This window comes from Astatotilapia calliptera, chromosome 11 (genome assembly GCF_900246225.1).
Source record: "Astatotilapia calliptera chromosome 11, fAstCal1.2, whole genome shotgun sequence".
Taxonomy (NCBI): domain Eukaryota; kingdom Metazoa; phylum Chordata; class Actinopteri; order Cichliformes; family Cichlidae; genus Astatotilapia; species Astatotilapia calliptera.
In genome coordinates this window covers 33,810,948-33,832,510 of record NC_039312.1, presented here as the reverse complement: position 1 = coordinate 33,832,510, position 21,563 = coordinate 33,810,948, and the positions used below count along the sequence as shown (strand labels likewise).

Genomic DNA, 21,563 nt, shown 5'->3' with positions numbered 1-21,563 from the left:
CCTGGATCATTTTCCTGGCTGCACACAATCAGATTAAAAGGTTGGGGGCCTCCTCATGCAACCCTTTCATCCATCCATACTGACAGTTCTGAATTTGTGGTTTCTGTAGTATTGGAAAAATTTAACAAAACAAAAAAAAATCCATAACATCCGTTTCCAGAAAGTCTGGCTTTCATCTGCTGGTAGCACACTCTGTGTGTGTTCATGTTTAAATTAATGACACAAAATCAAATGGTTACTAAACTCTAAAAACAAGATTTTTTAATGTTATTTTTCTGTCATTTGTGCTGAAGAAAAAAAAAATATCCACAAGCCCTCCAAATTCCTCGCAGGAAACCTGGACAACATATTGCTTCTATGTAAAAGTAGCTGCAGAGGCTTTGGACAGCAGCGTGCACACACCGACAGCTGGGAGCTGCTCACTACGACTGCAGTGTTTACAGGAGCAGCTCCCCTGCAGGAGTAGGGGCTTCAGCGCTTTGCACACGTGCACATCAGAGGCTGCAGGAGGAAACCCACTGAGGTTTTCCCTGTTTAAACCGCCAACTTATGCAAGTGTCCACCGAACTATATGGTATGCTGCTATATAAACACAGACACACCCCCTTCTGCAAAGCTTGCTACGGTCTGTGTGGGTGGGGTTTCCTGATGACTCACTGCTCAAACACAGAGGAGAAATTGGGGGGCAGGAGGAGGGGGATCTTCCACATTCCCTATAGGCCATCTAAAATGTTCCCTTTTCCTTTTATAGCCCAGTGTTTCCTTTTTCCAGCTTCACCACGTTTAGTTTAGCAATTCACAAAGCCACTTTATGTGGAGAGCACTGTGGGGAAAAGGTGACTAAGAGGAAGGTTGGTGAATAATGAGGCACCAGGAAAACATGCCAGAGTACAGCATGATCCTCTGCTAATGGCCTTTAAAATAAAAACGCTTTTTATTATAGCGCCTGTATCCAAATGTGCTTTTGGTTATGACTTACTTTCAGAAGTCAAATGTTAAAATAGCAACAAATAAAAATAAATAAATTGTTTTGTTCAAACAAAATTTAACTGCATAAATTATTCTCCAAAGGCGACTTACTCATCACAACAACCAGCTGAATCCCGGCCAAAGTCAAATCATTTGAAGTTTCCCGCATCACTGAGGAAACAGTTTCTCGGTTATCCAGCACAAAACAACACGCAGGTAAAAATCGAAATAAAGCCCGATTTCTGCCTTTAGCAGACATCAAAGAGTTGTTTTCATTTCTAGTCTTGTGCACAATAACTTAAAGTGTAGAAACGGTAATTACAGTAAATCCACACACATTTAAGAAGCTGGAATCTATAATTACAAATAATCCATCAACCCATAAACAATTTCATTCTTCTGCCTTACGTCTCTCACTGAATGTCATGATGGCGGCCGTCCTGGATGTGAAGCAGTGTGTGTGAAACCGCATCCTGTACTCATCCTTAAAATAAATCAAAACCTTAAATATTTTGCTCATTTAAATGAACTACAGATCAGCAGAAATGCTGTGGTGGCCGTTACGCGCGTCCCTGAAATGCCCAGCCCAGACATGACATGAACTGCTGAGGTAACCACAATGAGCTGAACCACAATCACATAACATCAGATATGGTAAAAATGGCAACAATGCGAACACAGCACCTATCATTTACTGCCACTCATCTGCCACTCTGTGGCACTAAAACTATGTGGTGCTACACCTAAATGAAAAATGCACCAGTGCAACCAATGTAAAAAGTTAGGACTGGAGGCCTGATTTATTATACGCTTTTAAAACACGCACTAATTGTGGACATGTAAATGCAACTTTGAACAGGTTTGGCGTGTGTGAGGAACCAGACGGTGTTCTGACACGTTCACACGTATAGCAGAAGAGTTTCCCTGCAGGCTCTGAGATGATATCAGATACGACGGTTGTTGAAGAGAACCTCGAGTGTGGCCTGTGAAACAACAAAGAAAAACTCTGCAGCCTTCAGCCTGATGGTTCGAGTCAGCTCTGCAGCATTTTGTGAAACTTTCTATTGCTGCATTTTTCAGTGAAACAGGCTGGTACTTGACTGTTTCCTGTGTCTCTTCTGGGATGAAGAACACAATGACAGGGATTGTGTGTGTGCGTGTGGGATAAATCAGCAGAAACCGTCAACAATGCGGCCTTTGCCAGAGACCGCCCGTTCGCATCCACATGTGGCAGATGGAAACAGAGTTTTTAGTGTTTGCTTTTTCACAGCAAAGCAAATGGTGACCATGGCTAATCGGCTTCAGAGAGCCAAGAGACGTTCTCTCGTATCAAACTCGGTTTTGTTTGAGCTGTCACCAAAGCAAAATTTGCACGTGGAAATGAGTTCCACGCACTCGCTTTGTCTGATTCGTGCCTGCAGAAATTTGCATTCGCTAAAGCTCAAACACACCATCAGTCAACAAATGAAGAAAGAGAGCGGAGTCCCGCCCGTCGACAGAGCCTGTTAGAAAGTCTGTGTGTGAGACCGCAGACACCAAAGAGCACATGAAACGCCTCTTGTTCCCCTTTGCACGATTAGTACATGACTCATCAGTGGGTGAGTCAGATGCTGGTCGCTGCTCTTTGTGTCAGCTTTTACGCTAACTCTTCACTGGTGTTGAATCAGAACAACTCACACGATAAAGAGCAACGCTGGTACACGACTGCCTCTTCTGCCCCTTGCTTTCAGGGGTTTTTGCAGCCATCATTAAACAAAAAGCTAAATAGATCTTAAGATAAGATTACGAAGAAGCGTTCATGTTCTTTACTATTCAGCGCTTCCTGTTAATCAGACCTGTTAGACGTGTGAATTCCAAGTAAAAAAAAAATTAATAAAATCACAGCAGTCCTCCTTCATTAGCTTGCAGGCATTCTGACAACAGGTTAAAGTGCTTTGACTAAACAAGACTATCCTGCTGCTTCACAAGACTTCTTGCAACAAGTCGATCAAACACTTTATTGCATCCAGCCCGAACTGTGCGACAGTTATCATCCGGCTGAGTCCCATTTTAAGTAAAAAGAAAAAAGTCTCAGCCTCATATAGGCATCAAGTTGTAACAGCAGGCTGTTTCTAGTTGCTTCTCCAGCTGCACTGACTTACAACGAAAACGCCAGAAACAGCTATCGTTAGCTTTGAGCTAAATAAAACCCATGTGGACTTAATGAGTCAGGGTTCTGTAGCTTGTGCTAGCGTTTAAGCGGGTAAAAAAAGAAAGAATTTATTCTTGGAGTAAAACCAAGTTGAGGTTGTGGGACGAGTCTAGCGACTGGGTGCTCTCACGCAAAACAGTAAGAGGCTGGCACCGTCGGACAGGAAACACAGGAGCGCTCGCTGTGAGTGTGCAACAGATCAAAGTGACAGAAAAGGAAGAAAAGGCGGGTTTGCTTCAGGAAGACTCAAGTAGTGCCAGGTGAGCTCTAAAAAACAACTCTGCTTCCAGTGATTGTGTAAACTCTGATGCTAGCAAGCCACACCCATGTGCCACAAGTTACAAAACACAAACCAAAACATGCAAACTATTTCCCAGTTTGCCAGAATCGTGTTTGTAAAAAAAAAATTTAACGGCCACTTCTGTCACACGCAACAATGCAAAAGCAGTTCACACATACGGAACACAATTAATGATACTTTTAAATGAAACTGGTCAGCTTCTTGAACAATAAGAGCACTGCAAGCTAAGATAAACAAAATCAAGATGGCAAAGCTTGGCTTCCAGTCAGTCCTGAGTCCTAATAAACAAACGCAGCAGTTAATGCAGAACATATGAGCCTGATAGTTGAACGAGATCCCTCACAAACTCAGTGCCCTGCTTAGATTATACAGCACAACTGCTCCAATTTATGTCAGAGAAAATGAGATTTTACAGGTCTGGAAACTGAAGCATTGTTACATAAGTAACCAGGTGGGAATGGAACGGTGCAGGATGAAGAGCGGCCACTCAGTCTACGTCCCAACGGGAAAGTCTTTGGGCAGAGAGAGAAAGCGAGCTAGAGACACAAAGACACAGAGAGAGAGCGAGAGACTCTTTGGTGTCCCACCATCTTAAAGCGATTTAGCCTGTCCATGTGCGAGTGACTCATCGAGGGTTTGGCTGCCTCTGCAGGCTCTGTGGAAACTTTCATTCTATAAACATCACTAAAACACACAGAGTACGACAGCCTGCCAAAATCTCAGTTTGGTACCAAGTTCTGGTCCACTGAAGTCCAAGGCCGAGTCTCTCATTACTCGCACACCAATAAAGCCAGCAGAGAGCTGTGTAGAGCGCCGTTCAGCACATTTACAGGCCTACTGCATCTGTTTTCCATCACAAAGTATTCTGCGAGGGCCCGAGAGAACAAAACACCACCAGCACTCACAAGCTTCATCTGCAGAATATCTGCATCAGAAAAAATGCAAATTTTCAAGAAGTTTGTCACTTTTCTGATCTATGCGATTACACATTTATGGGATTTTCCTACTTCTCAAATGAAAAGTTATGAAGCTTCATATCAGGGATTTGGGAGACTAATGATTTCACTGCTAAAGCATAAAATATGGTTTTGTCAAAGTCGCTGGCACTGCGTAGCTGTCCCTTCACTTCAGCCCACAACACACTAGACTTGGCAGTACTGGGATGCTCATAAATACTCGTCAGCATCACGTTTAAATGCAGGACAAAAGGGTAATGTTGTAACAGGCCGTATTTGAAACCAAACCAAGATCTTTCCGCAAAGAAACCATTCAGTTTTTAGTGCCTCAACCAAATCAGACTGAGTCAAAAAAAGCAAAACAGGAAGTGTGGCTGTAAACAACCACACCTACAAACTCTACTCGGGGCTCTTTAAGCCTCTAAAGGTGACTTATTATGCTCATTTCCAGCGACGTGTTTTCACTCTTCTGCTTTGCATCATTCACAGTTCAAACTAATCGTGTTTATCATTATACTTGGTGCAGGTCCTCAGCCAAGCCGTTTTAGCTCTCTTCCCCTTTTAAGGGCATGCTTCCTTTATACCAACCTTCATCTGATTGGCTGCCCCTCACAAATACAAGATCTGAAACGTAAGAGTGAAGCTAATGTGCTCTGTGTCTAATATGACCACATCAGAGATATCCCATCTCTGCTGAAACGGAGTGTTTCGATTATTTCTGGCTCAGCGTTACTCACACATACACTGAGCTCATTATTTGACACTTTGGTCAGCATGTCTATACACCAGTGTAACAGTCAACATGACAGAAACACAAAGGATCCCAAGTTTTCTTTTTCCAATTTATGAAAAAAAAAAAAAAAAACACTTTAGATTAATCAATAAGGGAAAGTGTAAATTATTGGCAGAGCTGACGTTTCTCCTGCTTTTTATGTGCAACTTTTCCCTGAGTGTGTAAATATGACAGAGCTGAATATAGACTTTAAATGTTTACAGCTAAATATAAAAAGCAAGTCAAACACACAGGATTAACCATAGTTTAAAGTATTCTTGATTAATCAAACTAAAAGATAAAACACAAATCTCTTAATCTAAAGCAAGTAAAATGAATCAAAAGCTACTCCTGCTGTTTGAAGTCAGCTTAAATGGAAATGCCCCTCAACGACTACGTCTCTTTAGGACAGCTCAGGTATAAATGAGTTATGACTCTCGGGCATTTTTGGGGCGTCTTCAGAGCTGTGACACAGCGACACAAAGAGCTGCATGATCCAATTTACATCCCTGCTGGAAGACACCCAAAATCCTGGACTGCTCTCCGAGCTCTTATCTGCCCGGCATGACTCAGTGTGACAGACGATTGTCCGCTGTCACGTAATACAAGCTGAGATCATCACAAGGGAACGCAGGGCTTCCCCTTCGAGGCAGCCAGAAGAACAGAGGAGGATGTGATCAAACGACATGAGAAAAGATATCGAGCAGTGAAATCTGCTGCGGGTGCTGGATGGTGGTCCGCTGCCCGCTTCTGGCCTTAATACAGCGGAAAACCTTTCGTATTTTTTTTGAAAAAAAGGTTTCTGGAGAGATGGATTTGAGAATTAAATGCATTTATATTCTTTTATATGACGAGTTAAAATGTCTGCTGTAACAAAAGGTCCACTGATGCAGTGATTACTGAAGCTCATGATGGAGATGGTTTGTAATGGCAGCTGCGATGGTGTAATGGTGATGCACTCAATTATGAATGAAGAGGTCAGACCTCGTGCTTCTCTCTTTGTGTCCAGACACATTCGAGAACTCCAAAATGGGTTTTTCCCGAAATTTAAATAGTGACATGAGCATCAAACCCTTTTAAAAAATAAAATAATCCTGCTCTAACCTAATAACAGCACATTAATGGCATTCATTATTAACTAGTCTCCATAATCAGCCTTTAAGAGGTTGGGAGGGGAATTTTGGGTCTTATTATAATTTTCAATTTTATCCTTTGTCTTTTGGTAAAAGCCCAGTTTTAAATTACTGCAAACAGAAATGTTTAAAGCATTTGATGGTTTTTGTTTTGGGGTTTTTTATATTACACTGTGCATTTTCAAACCTTTCAAACATTTTTCTTAGCTGAACATTTTAGAGATTGCAAGGAACATTGAGAAAATATATATAGAGAAAAATCAGCCGCAACATCCACATTTTTAATATTTAAATCATTTAAAGTAACGATAATAAAGAAAATATAGTAAAGATGAAAGAAATAAAAGAACTTTCTGTATTTTTGAAAGGATTTGTCATTTTTCTTAATTTTTATTTTGAGAATAAAGTCAAAAATGTTGAGAAAGGAAAACTGCTGTGTTCAACACATCACCGACTGGCTTCATTCTCTACTTGTTAATGAAAAATATGATTTAATGATGATTTTTTTTATTAGGTTTGACTATAAAATCAAAATAAAACTTATTCTCCACATTTAATTCTTAGAATCAAATAAAAAAAATACATCTTCCACCGCACGAGCCTCCTGACAGGCTCCTGCTCATTCAGCAAACCAATAGTTTAATGATGGTGTTTCAAGCAGACAACTAAAGAAATTAAAGGCCCTGAAAGGCTGAATGATCTGGAACAGATGCTCTTTTCCATTTTAGGAAGGAACTTTTCCAGCAAACATTTTATCTCAACAAAGCTGACAGGAGCAGCTTGAATGGATCCTCCTGTTACACATCATCACCCATTAATAGAGCGGATGTATAACACGTTACCTTAGCGACAGGTTTAGAATTTACCCCGAGATAAATATAGAAACTTTACTCACGCGAACTCAAGCTGTGACTAATATTAGACGGCTTCCTATGACGTCCGATACTTGAGCAGGCTCCCCCTTTCACTTCTCGTTTTCTCCTCACAGGAGAGAGTTTGGTCAGATATTGAAAAGCTTCTGTTTATCACACTGTTGTTGCTCAGGGTGCTGGCATGTACTGTGCAGCTATGTGACATGTTGCACAGGGGGAAACAACAGCGCCGGACTGCAGTAAATACAGCTTTGAATCTAAATGAAGCGTAACAAGGAAATTTAGTTTATCAGAAAATAAACAAACGCCTAAAACTGACCATAAACATAACAAATGTCTGAAACATGCGCAAGTCATAGTTCATAATACAGTAGGCAAATTGTAAAAGAAAGTATTCACAGTTGAGGAAATGGGATGTGTGATGTGATAAGTGCATTTCCTGCAGTGCAGTCTGATAGCCGTTCTGTCATAGTTGCGCTCAACATTGCACATCAGTCCATGAATGCAGTGTTAGTGCATCTGCTGCATCTTTGTATTGTACTGCCTTTCAGTCTGCAGCTGCTCCTAGACGTGCTCAGCCACGTCTGCTACAGTATATTTAATTGGTTTTTGTACCGTTTCAACAGACTGCAGAAGAAAAAAAGAAGTCTGAGCGCTTCATCAGTGTCTGCCACACCTTCACGCACATCGTTCAGACAGGTGGGGCAAACTCCTCCATGGAAAATCCCTGCTTTGTGTCTGATCCTGAAAAAGGACTTAGCTATTTACTTTCAAATGCTGCACTGGTGTCTGAGCAGCTCAAAGTTGAGTGTTTTAAAACGTCTGTTAAAAATGGCTGCTGGTTATGCTGGCATAATGCTACAGCTACAATCACAACACTCAAGCCTGTGCATGCAGAGTCAGTGCATTTATTTATTATTTTTTCTAGTTTAATTTCTTTCCTCCACACTTGGATTTACTTTTCATTTCCATTTCACTCCACACTAAAACCAAAGGACACGCCCAGAGATCCTGTGTTAATGCTATTATGTTGGGACAATATTAGGTGGTGTTTCTTTAGTGTCGTGGCTGATGGGTGAATATAAACCTTACATCATTACAGTTGACAGTATTTAAAGTTGTTTCCATATAAACACTGAAAAACGGTTTTGTTGGCTGTAATAACTTCTCCTGCTCTTACAGCAATACAGGAGAAGAGCCTTCGTATTGTGGTGAGTAATCATTAGTAAATATGAGCTTTATATGAGGTTTCATTCACTTAAGTTTAAATCCACAGTACAAAATTCCCTCTTTGTGTTTTCCTGCAGCAGACCAAAGACCTGACGCTTCAACTTAACTCAGAGCCTTCTGCTGTTCAGTGTTAAAACACAATTCCAGTGTTTGTCTTGTCAGTTTCCACTTGAATGGCATTCTGAAGCAATCTTTTAATGGATAATCGAAGTTCAAGGGGATAATCGTGGATATCTAACCTCAGGGTCGATGACTGTATTTTGTTGCCCCTGTGAAACACTTTGTACTGTGGATTTTGAGAGGTCGTCTATAAATAAAGAGCTTATTATATAAATGCTTAGATTAGTGTAGTTTGCATAGCAGCACAAAGCTAAAATAAAACGTAATATGATGACCAATAATTCCTTTATCAGCCTGGTTAAGGATTAAAAATGACCCTGCAATAACACCCGCAGTGCTCCAAGTATTCAATGAAAAAGACCTTGACAGTAACGTGTCTCCTCTTTAGTGTAGCTTTGCCTGGTTTTCAAACCTGAGCCATTTCAAGTGGCTCCAGGCTTTAAGTTTAGACCTGTTTTAAAATTTCCCTCACACCTGCTTTTCACCACAATTTTAAATTATATATGAGAGAGGTTGTCGTTCTGACCCCTTGTTGCTTCGCTTCAGGGGATGAAAGCATGTGTCCCCTGCGGTTGTTCTGCATACAAAGGCGTGTGTGTGTCTGCCTTTGGGCTGAACAGGCGTGTCCTGTCAGCCGAACTGCACTGAAGGCTCCACCTGTTGCTGTGTCATGTTTGGCAGCAACAAGCAAGGACACCAGCGAAAAGTCAACACATTGTGAGACTTAACAGCCGCATGTTCGTTCTGCTGCTGCTGTCGCCGCCTGACGCTCAGCCCAGCAGCGTCACAGCAGCCCGTCGGTGTGTATTAATAAAGCCGACTTCCCGTCACAGAGAGTCCACTCAGCCCATTCCAGAGGCCTTGAAAAAAGGCTCTGAGTCACAACCCCGTCACACAGCCGAACCAAGGCTCCCACAGCACCATGGAAACCAAACAGCAAACACGCCACTTAAAGTCTAGCAGATAAAGGCAGCTCAAGCCGGACTGAGTGACTCCAGCACACATGCATCAAAATAATCTGCCTCCTTAGGAAAGTAAAACTGCTGTGGGAGCCGTGGTTGCTCCTGCAGGCAAGAAGCACCGTGATAAGGCAAAGACTGCTGAATGCAATATGTATTAAGCTGATGAGCTTAGGACCACTCAAAGAAAGGTAAGCCACACTAAAGACGCATTTCTCGCAGAGTTATGGATCTTATATTACCGCTGCTGTGGAGGTTAGCCGATTGATTTGTGTGCTTATTTTTCCTTTTAGCAGGATTTTTTAAAAACTTAAGAAGGGACTTGTGTGAAACGTTTCAACAGGACCCAGCCGAGACCTGATGTGCTCCCAAACTTTGGGAGTTTATATGGAACTGGATTCAGAAAAACTTGCATTTGTAGACATATTTCTACAAACATACATCAAATAAAAATAAGGGAAAAAAGGGAGACACACATCAGAAAATCATTGATGTAGATATTCTACTAGACTCAAGGACACCAGTCACGCATGATGTGGAGGAAACTTTCAGCCTTGTTCTTGTTTCTCTTTGCAGTGAGCCGGCAGCTCAGGCCACACCCACAGTCACACTGTTTCATAGTTCAGATCAGTGTTGGTCAAGTTACTTGGAAAAAGTAATCAGTAACTAATTACTTCCCTGAAAAAGCAATCCCGTTACTTTTCTGATTACTTATTTTCAAAAGTAATTAGTTACTTTTGACGCTAATGTTTTTGTCACTTTTTATGGACTCAAACTCAAAGTAAGGTCAGTACTTCCACGCTTTAAACGTTGCACGCTCATACGCTCTCCCGCACTCCATATATTATCCTTTGTTGATCTGCACACAGCTGTTGCCACGAACGTCGCACTCGCTTACGTCACTGTCATGAGACACTCTCGCAAAAAAAAAAAAAACACAAACAAAACCCACGGCTTTAGTAACACAGTAACGCAGCGTGCTTACAGGAAAGTAACAGTAATCCAATTACCTTTTTTTTTCCCAATAGTAATCCCTTACTTTACTCGTTACTTGAAAAAGTAATCTGATTACATCTCTGGTTCAGATGCAATAAAACGTCAAGTCTTTGAAAAGGAAGCAATTAGCAACTAATCAGATCAAAGAGTCATTAAATTTGTGGACTCACTCACTCACTCACTCACACACACACACACACACACACACACACACACACACACACCTATTTTATTCCTGAAAAAATGATTTTGGTTTGAGGAACAATCAGGAAACAAAGTGCTGACTGTAAAGAATTAGAGTGCAGCGAGTCGGTATTTTGCATTTTCTCTTTCTCTAACCTCACATGAACTTTGCTGCCAACACATTCCTGGGCAGCACTGCTGGCCGAGTCTGATCTGCCGACAGACTCCCCCAACATCTGAAGACGCGCAGACATTCAGTAAGGCACCGAGTCGGAAATTTTGTGGACTCGGGCGACTTACAGGGGGAAAAAATCTGCTCACAATCCTAATAGCTCCTCAGCTAGCTGAAGCTGTTAGAGCTGCTTGATAATGTGGCCTCGGCTCCAACACTCCTCCAATAACACCAGCCTGCATGCCAAGCTACACACAGGGTTTCCTCTAAATGTTGTTTTCAAATAATGAATGCAGCGTCAACCACCTACTGTAATGGAACCGTTTCCATTCCACTTCCTAACCTCATTTAGATGTAGTGACGAATGCTGTAGCCTAGCTTGATTAGTATCTGGGAACAAGCAGCCATGGATACCGTTTGCTCAATGCATCATTGTAAATATGACACAATGCTAAATAATATACCAATATGTACAGAAAACTCTTCATTTTAGTACAGAGTTGTGTAAGTTTTGAAATAATGACTCCCTCTCATGTGCCTCACAGTGGTTTGGTTCATTGTCCACCATTCCTCCTGTGCTTTGAAAGTTTCAAATAAAGGATGAATGACAGACATGCGTGTTCTTCACTTCCACCACGCAACAGAATTTAACAAAACAAAAACAGTAAAATTAGACTGCATTTTCATTCAATTTCATGCTTCAGTACGAACTCAATTCACAAATGCCAAAACTCTAAAGTCTTCATGCACCTGTGCAAAGTAATCTCGCCGTGTGTAAAGCTGTGAGTCGACATTCTGTCACGGGGACAGTGATTCCAGCTCAGCAGAGCAGGCTGTGTTCAGCCTGTTTGCCTGGAGGTGTGTCCTTTCCTTCAACGGGGACTGAAGTGACATGACTGCACCTGAAAACTGACAAACTCAGGAATGACATTTACAACCCTGATGTTGGATCTGGCTGCACATCTCACACCGCATTCCACAGACGACAGGGTGTTGCACCTCCTCAGCTGTTCATGCAACACAGGGTGTGAATTCAAAGTATTGCAGCACAAAAGGTAAAATCACAGCAGCTGCATCCACACGTTCACATCACATTCACTGTAGTTTAACCAGCTGCTACGAGACACACCGACAGGGTTTGAAGACATATTTTAAAAGAAGACAAACCTGCGCTGGCTGACGCTCAGCAGTAACAACGCCAGGGAATCCTTAACGCGTCCCCACATAACAATCTGGTTCATCGTTTTTTACAGCACCACAAAGTAAAAATTGCTGACCTATAATCTGAAAAGCATCATTCTTATGCAGCAGGAGGAATACGAGAACATATCAAAGTTACTGTGGAATCACTTGGCAGAAAGTCAGGGAATTCCCCCACACAGATCCCACACAACGGCAGATAAACGTTACATCATCAGTGTGCTGCTGCTTGAAAGATTTATGGATCATTCCCAGTGGTTCCCCTGACTCTGAAGCAAAACTGCATCAGTGTTTGTTTTCATCTGTCCTCTGAAGAGAAATGACACATGCACAAAATCATCAGTGTGTGCTTCTGATATGTTAACTTATTTACACATGAAATCAGTTACAGTGTAGTTTACATCCACAATGTGATGTCAGTACAATAGCAACTGTCTGATAAATGGGTGTAGCTATCCCGACCAGCTGGTTTTTGAACATTTGTTTTGAAGGTTGCATTTTAGCATTTATTTTTGGTCCTTCTTGGATCTGACTAACAAGGACTCTGCATGCTCAGATGTTAGTAACAAAGTAGGCATTTATTCCCACAACAAGCGTGATGCTGTATCAAATAGGACTTAAAATCAGCGACTGGGAACATAAACAACAGGGAAAAAAGTGAGGGCATGTTCTCATAGACTTCTATACAACTGGACCAATTCTTGAAACCAGGGCAGTCGCCCCCTCCTGGCTATTAGGAAGAAAGTCCACGCCCATTTGCTCTTCTTACCTGGCTTTGAGCTCTTTGTGCTCCTCCTTGATCTTGCTGAGCTCCAGCTGCAGGCGTGCTCGCTCCTTGGCCACCTGGTCGAGAGTCTTGCGGGCATCCGCCAGCTCCGTCTCATAGGCCGTCTTGATGCCCGACAGATCACGGGTGACCGAGGACTCAGACTCGCTGATGCGCAACCGCAGCCCGGCGTTCTCCGACTCCAAGGAGCGCACCTTGTCGATGTACACGGCCAGCCGGTCGTTGAGGTTGCACAGCTCCTCCTTCTCCTGCAGCCTGGTGATGCGGGCCGGAGAGACGGCGCTGCGGCTGGTGCGTTTTTGGCTCGGGGTTTCCATGGTAATAATGGCTCAGCAAGAGACGCAGATGGGGTGAGTCACTGGCTGTGGGAGAGGAGGAAGACTTAATGAGAAGAGTATCAAGGTTGCCTTCCACAGAAACACACTGCACTGATTTAATGGCTGAATCACAAGTTAAACTTTAACTGAGGTGAAAGCGAAGAAAGGCTCCAGTCTTGCACCACAGTGATTCTTATCTGTCCGCCTCCAGTCCTCCGTCTGCTCACAGATTTGTTTTATTAACTCGTTTTGATTTTTTTGGGAAGCATATGCTAAAAAAGATAATGCTGAACTTATCACAGCTACCTTTTCACTTGTTTCCTGCCCCCTTTTACATTCATGTCGATATTTCCAAAACAAACTAACCCACTGTGATAACCTCACCGTCCGCTCTGCTTCAGCTACATTAAACTGCTGTAGGTGCTGTTAAACCACTTTACGCAGCTTGCTCAACACATTTCCCACAAAGACCAACCCACATACCTTTTGCAAGGCTGTAAACACTCTCATAATTACAGTGAAAATATGCAGTTGTAACCAGGGACACTAAAACAAGGCATTACCATGCTGCTCTGCCATCCACAGAGACTCTGGTAAAAAATGCTTTTATTTGTTTAGAGATCAGAATGTTCAGTGGTGATCATTTTGCCCACAGCCACTAGCAACAGCGCTCAATATAATTCCAAAGTGTTGACTCATAATCTAAACGATTGCTGCAGGATGCCCTGATATGGACAAGTATCCATCCTAATATGAGGAGTGTTACATCGAAACCTTAAAAGCTTCAGAGCTTACAGTTCACTGGAAAAGTATACAAAATGAATTAAAATAAAAATGCATGGAAGCAAGCCACACCCACACACAAATAAATACATACATATATAAGAGAATTTTACAAACGAAACACGCAAAGGGAGAAGCTCTACAAATCAAATTATGAGGCTTTGACGAAACTTCTCAACGAGACTTATCAGCACTGTTATCAGTAACTGTGGCCAAACAGGTGAGACTGAAAACTACTCTACTTGTCAGCAGTTGCTCCACTCACAGCCTAACAAGCCTGTCCCACCAAATGGCGGGAATGGGCTCTCCAGATTGGAGTGGGTGGACACACCAAACTCTTCCATCCATCCCCTCTCGCTCATTACCAAAAGTGCACGCGAGAACATGCACGTGGGTGGGATGCATGCACACGCCCACAGGAGCACACACTTACGAGTACTCTCTCTGGACTGACTTTGAATAAATGAAGCATCATTTCAGCTTCCAAAAGCAGCTCCTGAGTATTAACAGGTGCTGTCTGATGTTCAGCTCTTCAGCCACTGAAACGAGCTACAACTTTGACAAAGTTATGCCTCAGAAAAGGAAAATGAAAGCAGCTTTCAGCTGACTGAACGAGTTTAACCAGCTCAAAATGACAAGTATACTAGAAGCACAGACAGCAGCAGTGTCAGTGAGACATAAAGAAAAAGCCTCACAGGAGACAAACATGAGGAAACTCTCTGAAGCTTACCTTAGCTGTGTGAGAGCCTTTTGACTGCAGCCTGCTGAAGGGTGTAAAAGTGCGAGCACAGGATCTTTCTGGAAGTTTATCTGCTGGTTTCAGTGCCTCAGATGATCGCAGTCCCAGATCTGTTGAAGAATGCTGTCTGCTGGTGGGTGTGTGCTCCTTTGGCTCGTGCCCTGGACTGCTTTCGTAGCCGAAGCTCACTGCACATGTACCTACCGCTGAAGAGGGAGACGGGGCGGGAGCACAAGAGAGAAGAGGGTGGGGTAGCGAGGAGGAGTCAGGCTAGGACAGACTGTGTGTGTGTGCATGCAGAAAGCAGCTGCTGAGCTTTATCTCGCTCTGCACTGGCCCTATCTTTTCCTTTCTCTTTTCCCCTCACACTGAGCCCTCGCAGACACACTGACCTCAGCAGTTGGTGCAAGTGGTCTGTCAATAAAACGCTGCGACACTGATGATACCGAGCAGCTCCCAGGTGGGTGAAAGTGTGTGAATGTGCGGATTACACCCTGCTCCTCCCTGCTGATTTGAAGAACACATTCTTTCAAGCTGAAAGGCCAAAGACATGAATGAAGAATTCCAGTTCCATCAAGAAATCCTGCTGCAGAACGACGCAGAGGTGACCTTGAGCCCTTGTAACGCACCATAAACACAGGCAATGAAACTAATCCAGAGTACATGCATATGATTCATCACCTTTGTCCACAGTTCTCGTTTTACCCATGGCAGAAAAATAGCCTTTCAGCAAGGTTATCCAAAGGATTAAAGGAGGAAAACGTCCAGGGAATTCTCATATTATAACCCCAGATGATAAGAGAATAATTCCCAAAAGGCATCTTGACAAGCTAAAAGTCTGACACTCAATCCGGAGCTCATCTGGACTTATATTTGTTTCGGCGGGGTGGAGTTAATGGTACCACAGGTCCAATCAAGCTCTGATATTTTCTGTGTGTCTCTGTGGGTGCACACATCTTCTCACCATGGAAATAAACGTTTGTCCATTCATGTGTGCGCCTGTGTATGCGCATGTGGTTAGACGGGGGCAAGACAGCACCTCTGTTTTTGGGCATGGGGCAGGTCCAGTAGCTAAGGGAGTATCCCGGCTACAGCGCGGCCTTCCAGTGGAAAGCAGCCGTCAGAGTCTGAGTCACACGTCCCTGCTACAAACAGCTCACATTTTTAGCCCTTCTTTCCTTTAACCCTTTTTCTTTCTCTTTCTCTTCATCATCATCATCATGTCCACATTTCAAGTTTTTCAGCTCTCATGTTTCCATGGAAGTCACACAAAGATAGGAATGCATGGTTGGCAGCCCAGATAGCTTTTCAGTAAGACTCTTTTCTCAAGGGCACAAACAATAATAGCATTTCTCATTTAAAATGCCATCACATGGAAACATGATGACAGCAAAGCACCCCGAAGCAGAAAAAGGTCCTAACTGGAATTTCTTTTCACCATACCAGAACAAATCTGGAGATGGGTGACTGATAAGCACTTACAATTTCAAAATCTTACAAAATTCTCAGCTTGTTAATACTTGAAAACAAACCTAATGTTTTCTAAGTGAAAGTTCACATGTAGCAATTTCATCAACTTCTTTTCAGCGTCTATGAGCAAGTCAAAAATAACTGTGTAATGTGCTCCTTTGCACATGTGCAGGTACCAGCACTGGATCAGATTTAACCCCGTGTGTGTGTGAACAAGCCTCAAAACTCATTAATGGTACAGCGGACATTGTTAAATATCTTATTTATGGGGCTATGAGTTAATTTCTTAAGTAAATGTGGTGTCAGGACATTTAGGAGAATTTTTAATGTATGAAGAAAAAAAAATACATGACTCACTTAGCAGTTAATTGTACTCACAGACCACCCTGAAGTCTGAGCCCCATCTCTGGTAATTTTAGCTTTTTATCTATTTCAGTTATGTCACAGTAATTAAGTGCCTCCATCTTACATATACAGTCTATGTAATACAAACAGATGACACTATTCTTTTATAAATGTGGTTTGGACAAACCATCATGTTTACGCCCAGTAAAGCACACCCAAAGCATTTAAGCCTTCATCCCCTCAGCCGCTGACTGGTGCACAGTTTGATTCCCAGATGCATTCATCAAGTATAAAAACAGGAGCTAGCATGACAGACCGGGATGCAACTCAGCAGCCAAAACAAGTACAGAACAATATGTTATCAGTCAGCTTTCCCCCCCAGACTTTACTCACTCGCGCTCTCCTTTTCTACCCTCACCGCATTCCATGCAGGCGCACACACAAAGACAGAAAGAAACCCACAAGGCGTGCCGTCCCATTGTGCAATCCTGACATTATATTTCCCCATCCTGAGCTACTGACTTACTGCTCTGCTAGGAGAAAAGAGCAGCAATGAAGAAGAATTTGAACCAGAGAAAATCTGGCATGGGAACGAAAGGAAAGCTACTAGATCGTTTTCATTCCTGTTCCTCCAACTGAGGAACGCATAAAACATGCACAGCAGTACACACTAATGCTTCCTGGGTTTTTTTTTTAATCGCACTACCTGCGGAGCACGTCTTGGATTGTGCACGTTTAAGATAATGAAAAATAACCACACATATTTTATATTGTTTGTTTTTTTAGCCAAAAATCCCTCACCCAGAAAATATCCTTGACTGTACGCTTCATTTTCATAACCTGGTTACATCATTTTGAAGCTGAAAGTTTGCATTTTCAGGGACATGTTTGCTACATTTTACAGCATTTTGATTGAAATACTTGAAAATTGTACAAAGCACCTGTGCTTGTAAAATTCTAGCATTTATTAGCACGTTAAGGCTAATTGGCAACTATACGCACCCACACAGTCTAGGATGCACCTCAGTAACTGAACTTGCTGACTCGGCTGATGACGCTACATTTGTTTTTAAATGTGGTCAAACCACATTTGGACACATTGAAAAGAAAACGAAGACAAATTCTCACTCAGTGCTTTAAGGACCAGCATGTCACATCATCGTGTCCATCTTTTACATACAGTCTGACGTCATCTCTGCTGCTTAAGAGATCATTGTTCATCTTCCTATTTTTGCCTGAATCATTAACAGAAGACTGGTGCCTAATGTTTCTATCCAGCGTAGACGAGCCTGGAAATAGAATAATATTTATCTAAATTCATTTTTTCAAATCTTTTAAGGCAAAGCTGAACGTTAGTTTGACATTTTGTTTACAACTACAGTGCAACATCAGCGTCATGTCAAACAGTTGTTTCTTTATGAGCCTCGGTTTTGCTTAGCGTGCAAATTATCTGAAAGCCTTCAGTCTTATGTAAATTCGCCTCGTGATTTTTCACAGTGTGCTGGAGATGTGAAAAAAATATTGCCGAGACGGGAAACACGATGCGCCATCTCTGATGAGGGAGTATTCTAAACAGATAGAAACCACCAGGAAGATCAAAAGCTTGACTCATTATTTCAATCAGCAACATGAGGAAGTAAAACTCCACCGGGGAAACTGCAGATGACACACAAATCGCTTGGAGGCTGAATAATCCTCAACTACTGCAGACTTAACAACCTGATGTCTACAATGGACATTTCTGTCACCGTGGGAACAACAACAACAGAAAATCTTGCTATGGAGTCACATGTGTTTCCACCAACAGCTTTACAACAGTGTCTCCTGTTACCAGCAGAATTAGTCCCATACTTCACTGTTCTTACAGTACAGATGTACCATCATTTCATTAATTTTATGTTCTACACTTTTAACAACGTAGAACACATAAATCGTTCTTTTAGTTAAGCTGATGTAAACGTAATCAGACGTACTTAAATAATCACATGCCTGCATGTACAGTAAACTACGAGGGCCATGATCCCCTCCATCCTCCTGCCACGAAAGATCCCATTGTAACATGGTTTCAATGAAAAAAGTGCACGTTCATGATGCAGCAGAAAAAGCATCTGTATGTTCACTGAAAACAGATTCAAATTCAGTCAGACAAATGAAAGAGCTGTTTTCAATATACACTGCCTTCTTGTCGCTCTGTATATTCATCATGAAATGTGCACAGAAGTGTTTCCACAACAGTGTTTTCAGCATTTTATCCTGAATTTGTTCTCTGTTACCAGTGTTTCTCCTACAATGAGTCCAGCCTGCTCCACTCTGTGTAGAAAGAAGGACTCGTTTAAAATACAGCCGGGCTTGTTGGACTGCCTCTCAACTCAAGGTTTCACCATCTCATTTAGCTTCCAAACGCTTATCCCAACCTCAAATATAACCCTAAAATGAAGCGTTAAGCCTCAAACAGGTGTTTGAATGGATGTGGAAAAACGAGAGCTGGACAAAAAGTTGTCAGTTTTACAATATGTAATCTCTCTCACGGTCTAAGACTTAAACTGGCTCTCACAAAGATGACAGAACAAGTTTCTATTTAATTTCACGGAGGAATGATTCTCAAGAAAGCTGCAACACACTCCCTGTGCTGCACAGCCACAAAAACAAGTCCGCGCACACACACTCGCTCTCACAAACACAGTATATCTTTTTAGCTGTCTGCTTTTCAAAATAGCCTCTTTGCGACTGCCTGTGTGAGTCATTCAGGAAAAATCTGTAAATTATAGCTGTAACAAAATGTCCTGGATTAAACTCTCTCCAAACAGACTGTGCAATGAGCTGCTTCTAAAATAGAGTTGATATTTGTCTCTGACAAGCCGTCTTTTTAAAAATCAGGAATCGGCCCAAACACAATATCACACATCATGAAGACCCTGCAGAGCCTCATCCTGGACCAGTTCACCTGCCGACCCTGAGTTGGAGTTGACTGAGGTCTTCATCCCCCCCTTCCTCTTCAGCCTCTACATTGCAGACTTCAGCTACATCTTCAGCAGTCTCCTGAACTCTGCAGCAGTGTTACGTATCAGAAGACAAGGAGCACGGGGCTGTGGTGGGTAACTGTAATACATAGTACAACCAGAACAGTCTTCAGCTGTTTGTGGACATTAAGAGAATTACAGCTCTATTGGCACCGTTTCCATGTGCAGACACCGGAGGCTTACAAGTACTCTGTGTTCATCCTGATGCAGAGAATGGCACAGGAACTCATTCCTGCCAGGAGCCATCAAACGTTACAACTACCCACTATGACATCTGGACTGTTTAGACTCGCCATATCTTGTGTTTATTGTCTGTAGTATCATTAAACTTTGGAGTATTTATTTTAACTTACTGTACCTTGAATGTGGCCCTTTTTAAACGTATTTTCATATATGTTGCTTACATTTTTCTAGCTTCATATTTTACATCATATTGATATTTTCATTTATCCCTCCACCTCACCCACACACCGTGATTAATAAAGTATTCTGATTCTGACTGATTTCACAGCGTGGATTTCTTTGGGATTTCCCCGGTTCACGTCGAGAAACAAATAACAAAACTGAACAATCGATATTGACTTCGGTTACCGGTAAACCTGTGTGGCTTCTGTTTTCTGAGCATCAGTATGAGTGCAGATTTTCCGGAAGTCCCGGGTGATCAACAGGTTCAGGAAAACTCAAACCAGGACAGCTGACACAAACCTCACATTTATTCCTATTTTCTGGAGTATGATGTCATCATTGGGCGAAGCGGGTGTCGCGCACCGCTCTGCTGCCGCGTGATTGGCTGATTCTAATGTGGTTTCTAACAAAGCGCTCACTCGGTGTACATGCATGCTTTCGTCACGAGTTATGAGGACGCTCTCACTCTGTGCCTCTCTGGCGCCCCCTGCTACCACTTAGTACATATGACATAAATAGAACCCCACAGCCTTCCACTGAAGTCATTCACAAGCACAGCACATCCACGCCATCCACTGGCTGACACACTGAATGGAAACTGTCAGCATGGGTCACGGAGTTCATGCACTGATTGAACTCTCTGCCTGCTCCCTGTTAGAAACTATAAGAAGCAGAATAAATGCATTTCATCTTCCAGCTGAAACACATTCAGCTCTCCGTCCTACCTTCGTCTTCTTCTGCCTTTTCTTCTGCAGCGCTTTAAAACGCGTCTCCTGTCTCTGCGCTCACGGGTGACCTTTCCAAATGTCGCCAGTCCCAGTTAATCGCGATATCATCCGCTGGGACGCGTTTCCTTTGAACAAATCGGAGAGCCGCGGAGCTCCGAGTCGAGTCGACCCGGGCCAGCAGCCACCTGCAGATCCACACACTTGATTAGGCTGCCAATCTCCGCTAATTACAATGCAGCCTGCAGGCGCCACCTGGCGACCATGATTAACGCTTCGGTAGTGACAGTATTTTTAGCTGGTGAGGGCTTCAGTTGAGCAAGGAATGTTTGGAGAATATAAACCAAATGTGTGTATGGGGTGACTAATACTAGGGGTACGGAACAGGGGTGTGTCCAGAGGGCCGGCATGAGGGGTGGCACAGCCCCCTCATGGTGCCCCCCACTAAGGTAACTAGAGCAGAGTAGTGCTGAGAGCATGGCTACTCTGTTTCTGTATATTATGCTGCTATCCTCCTCTAATCCAATATATTTTGGATGAATTCCTTGCACTGTGTACTCCCTGCCATGTATTTTAATGATTTTAAACTATGATTCTGCTAATACATGATGCTGGGTTATTGTAGGCAAAGCTACCGAGCGTTGTATGTGATTAAAACAGTCAAGCTGCAACAACAAAGTGATATACATGGTTTTATTTTAAGTACTTTAAGTACATTTTGAAATGATGTGTATGCTAGTATTTAAATGAGGACATGACTTTTACTCGAGTCACGTTTCTTGTTCCTGGAATAGCCCATGCAAACATCGCTCCCAGAGCACGGATGGCTTTTTTCTTCTCCTCCTGCTGAACAGCTGATGATAGCACCACTGAGTTCAGGTTTTAAAGATTAATGAGAGTCTGCAGGATGTTGTGCTT

At 42.6% G+C, this 21,563-nt stretch overlaps 1 protein-coding gene across 5 annotated transcripts in view; it reads right to left on the bottom strand.

The window, feature by feature from the left end:
• LOC113032564 (lamin-A) overlaps positions 1 to 20,863 on the bottom strand; it is a 39,573-nt gene extending 18,710 nt beyond the window's left edge. The window contains exons 1-3 of one of the 5 annotated variants that reach the window (XM_026185551.1): positions 20,646 to 20,862; positions 14,672 to 14,886; positions 12,824 to 13,203 (exon numbers count right to left, since the gene is read on the bottom strand). In XM_026185551.1, coding sequence (XP_026041336.1) covers positions 12,824 to 13,158 — 335 coding nt within the window. In that variant the 5' untranslated portion in view covers positions 13,159 to 13,203; positions 14,672 to 14,886; positions 20,646 to 20,862. Of the gene's footprint in view, positions 1 to 12,823; positions 13,204 to 14,671; positions 14,887 to 15,072; positions 15,781 to 19,439; positions 19,557 to 20,106; positions 20,223 to 20,645 lie in introns of those variants that run through there. The other 4 variants (XM_026185552.1, XM_026185553.1, XM_026185554.1 and 1 more) reach the window with 4 other exon arrangements.
• Between the last annotated feature and the right edge of the window lie 700 nt (positions 20,864 to 21,563).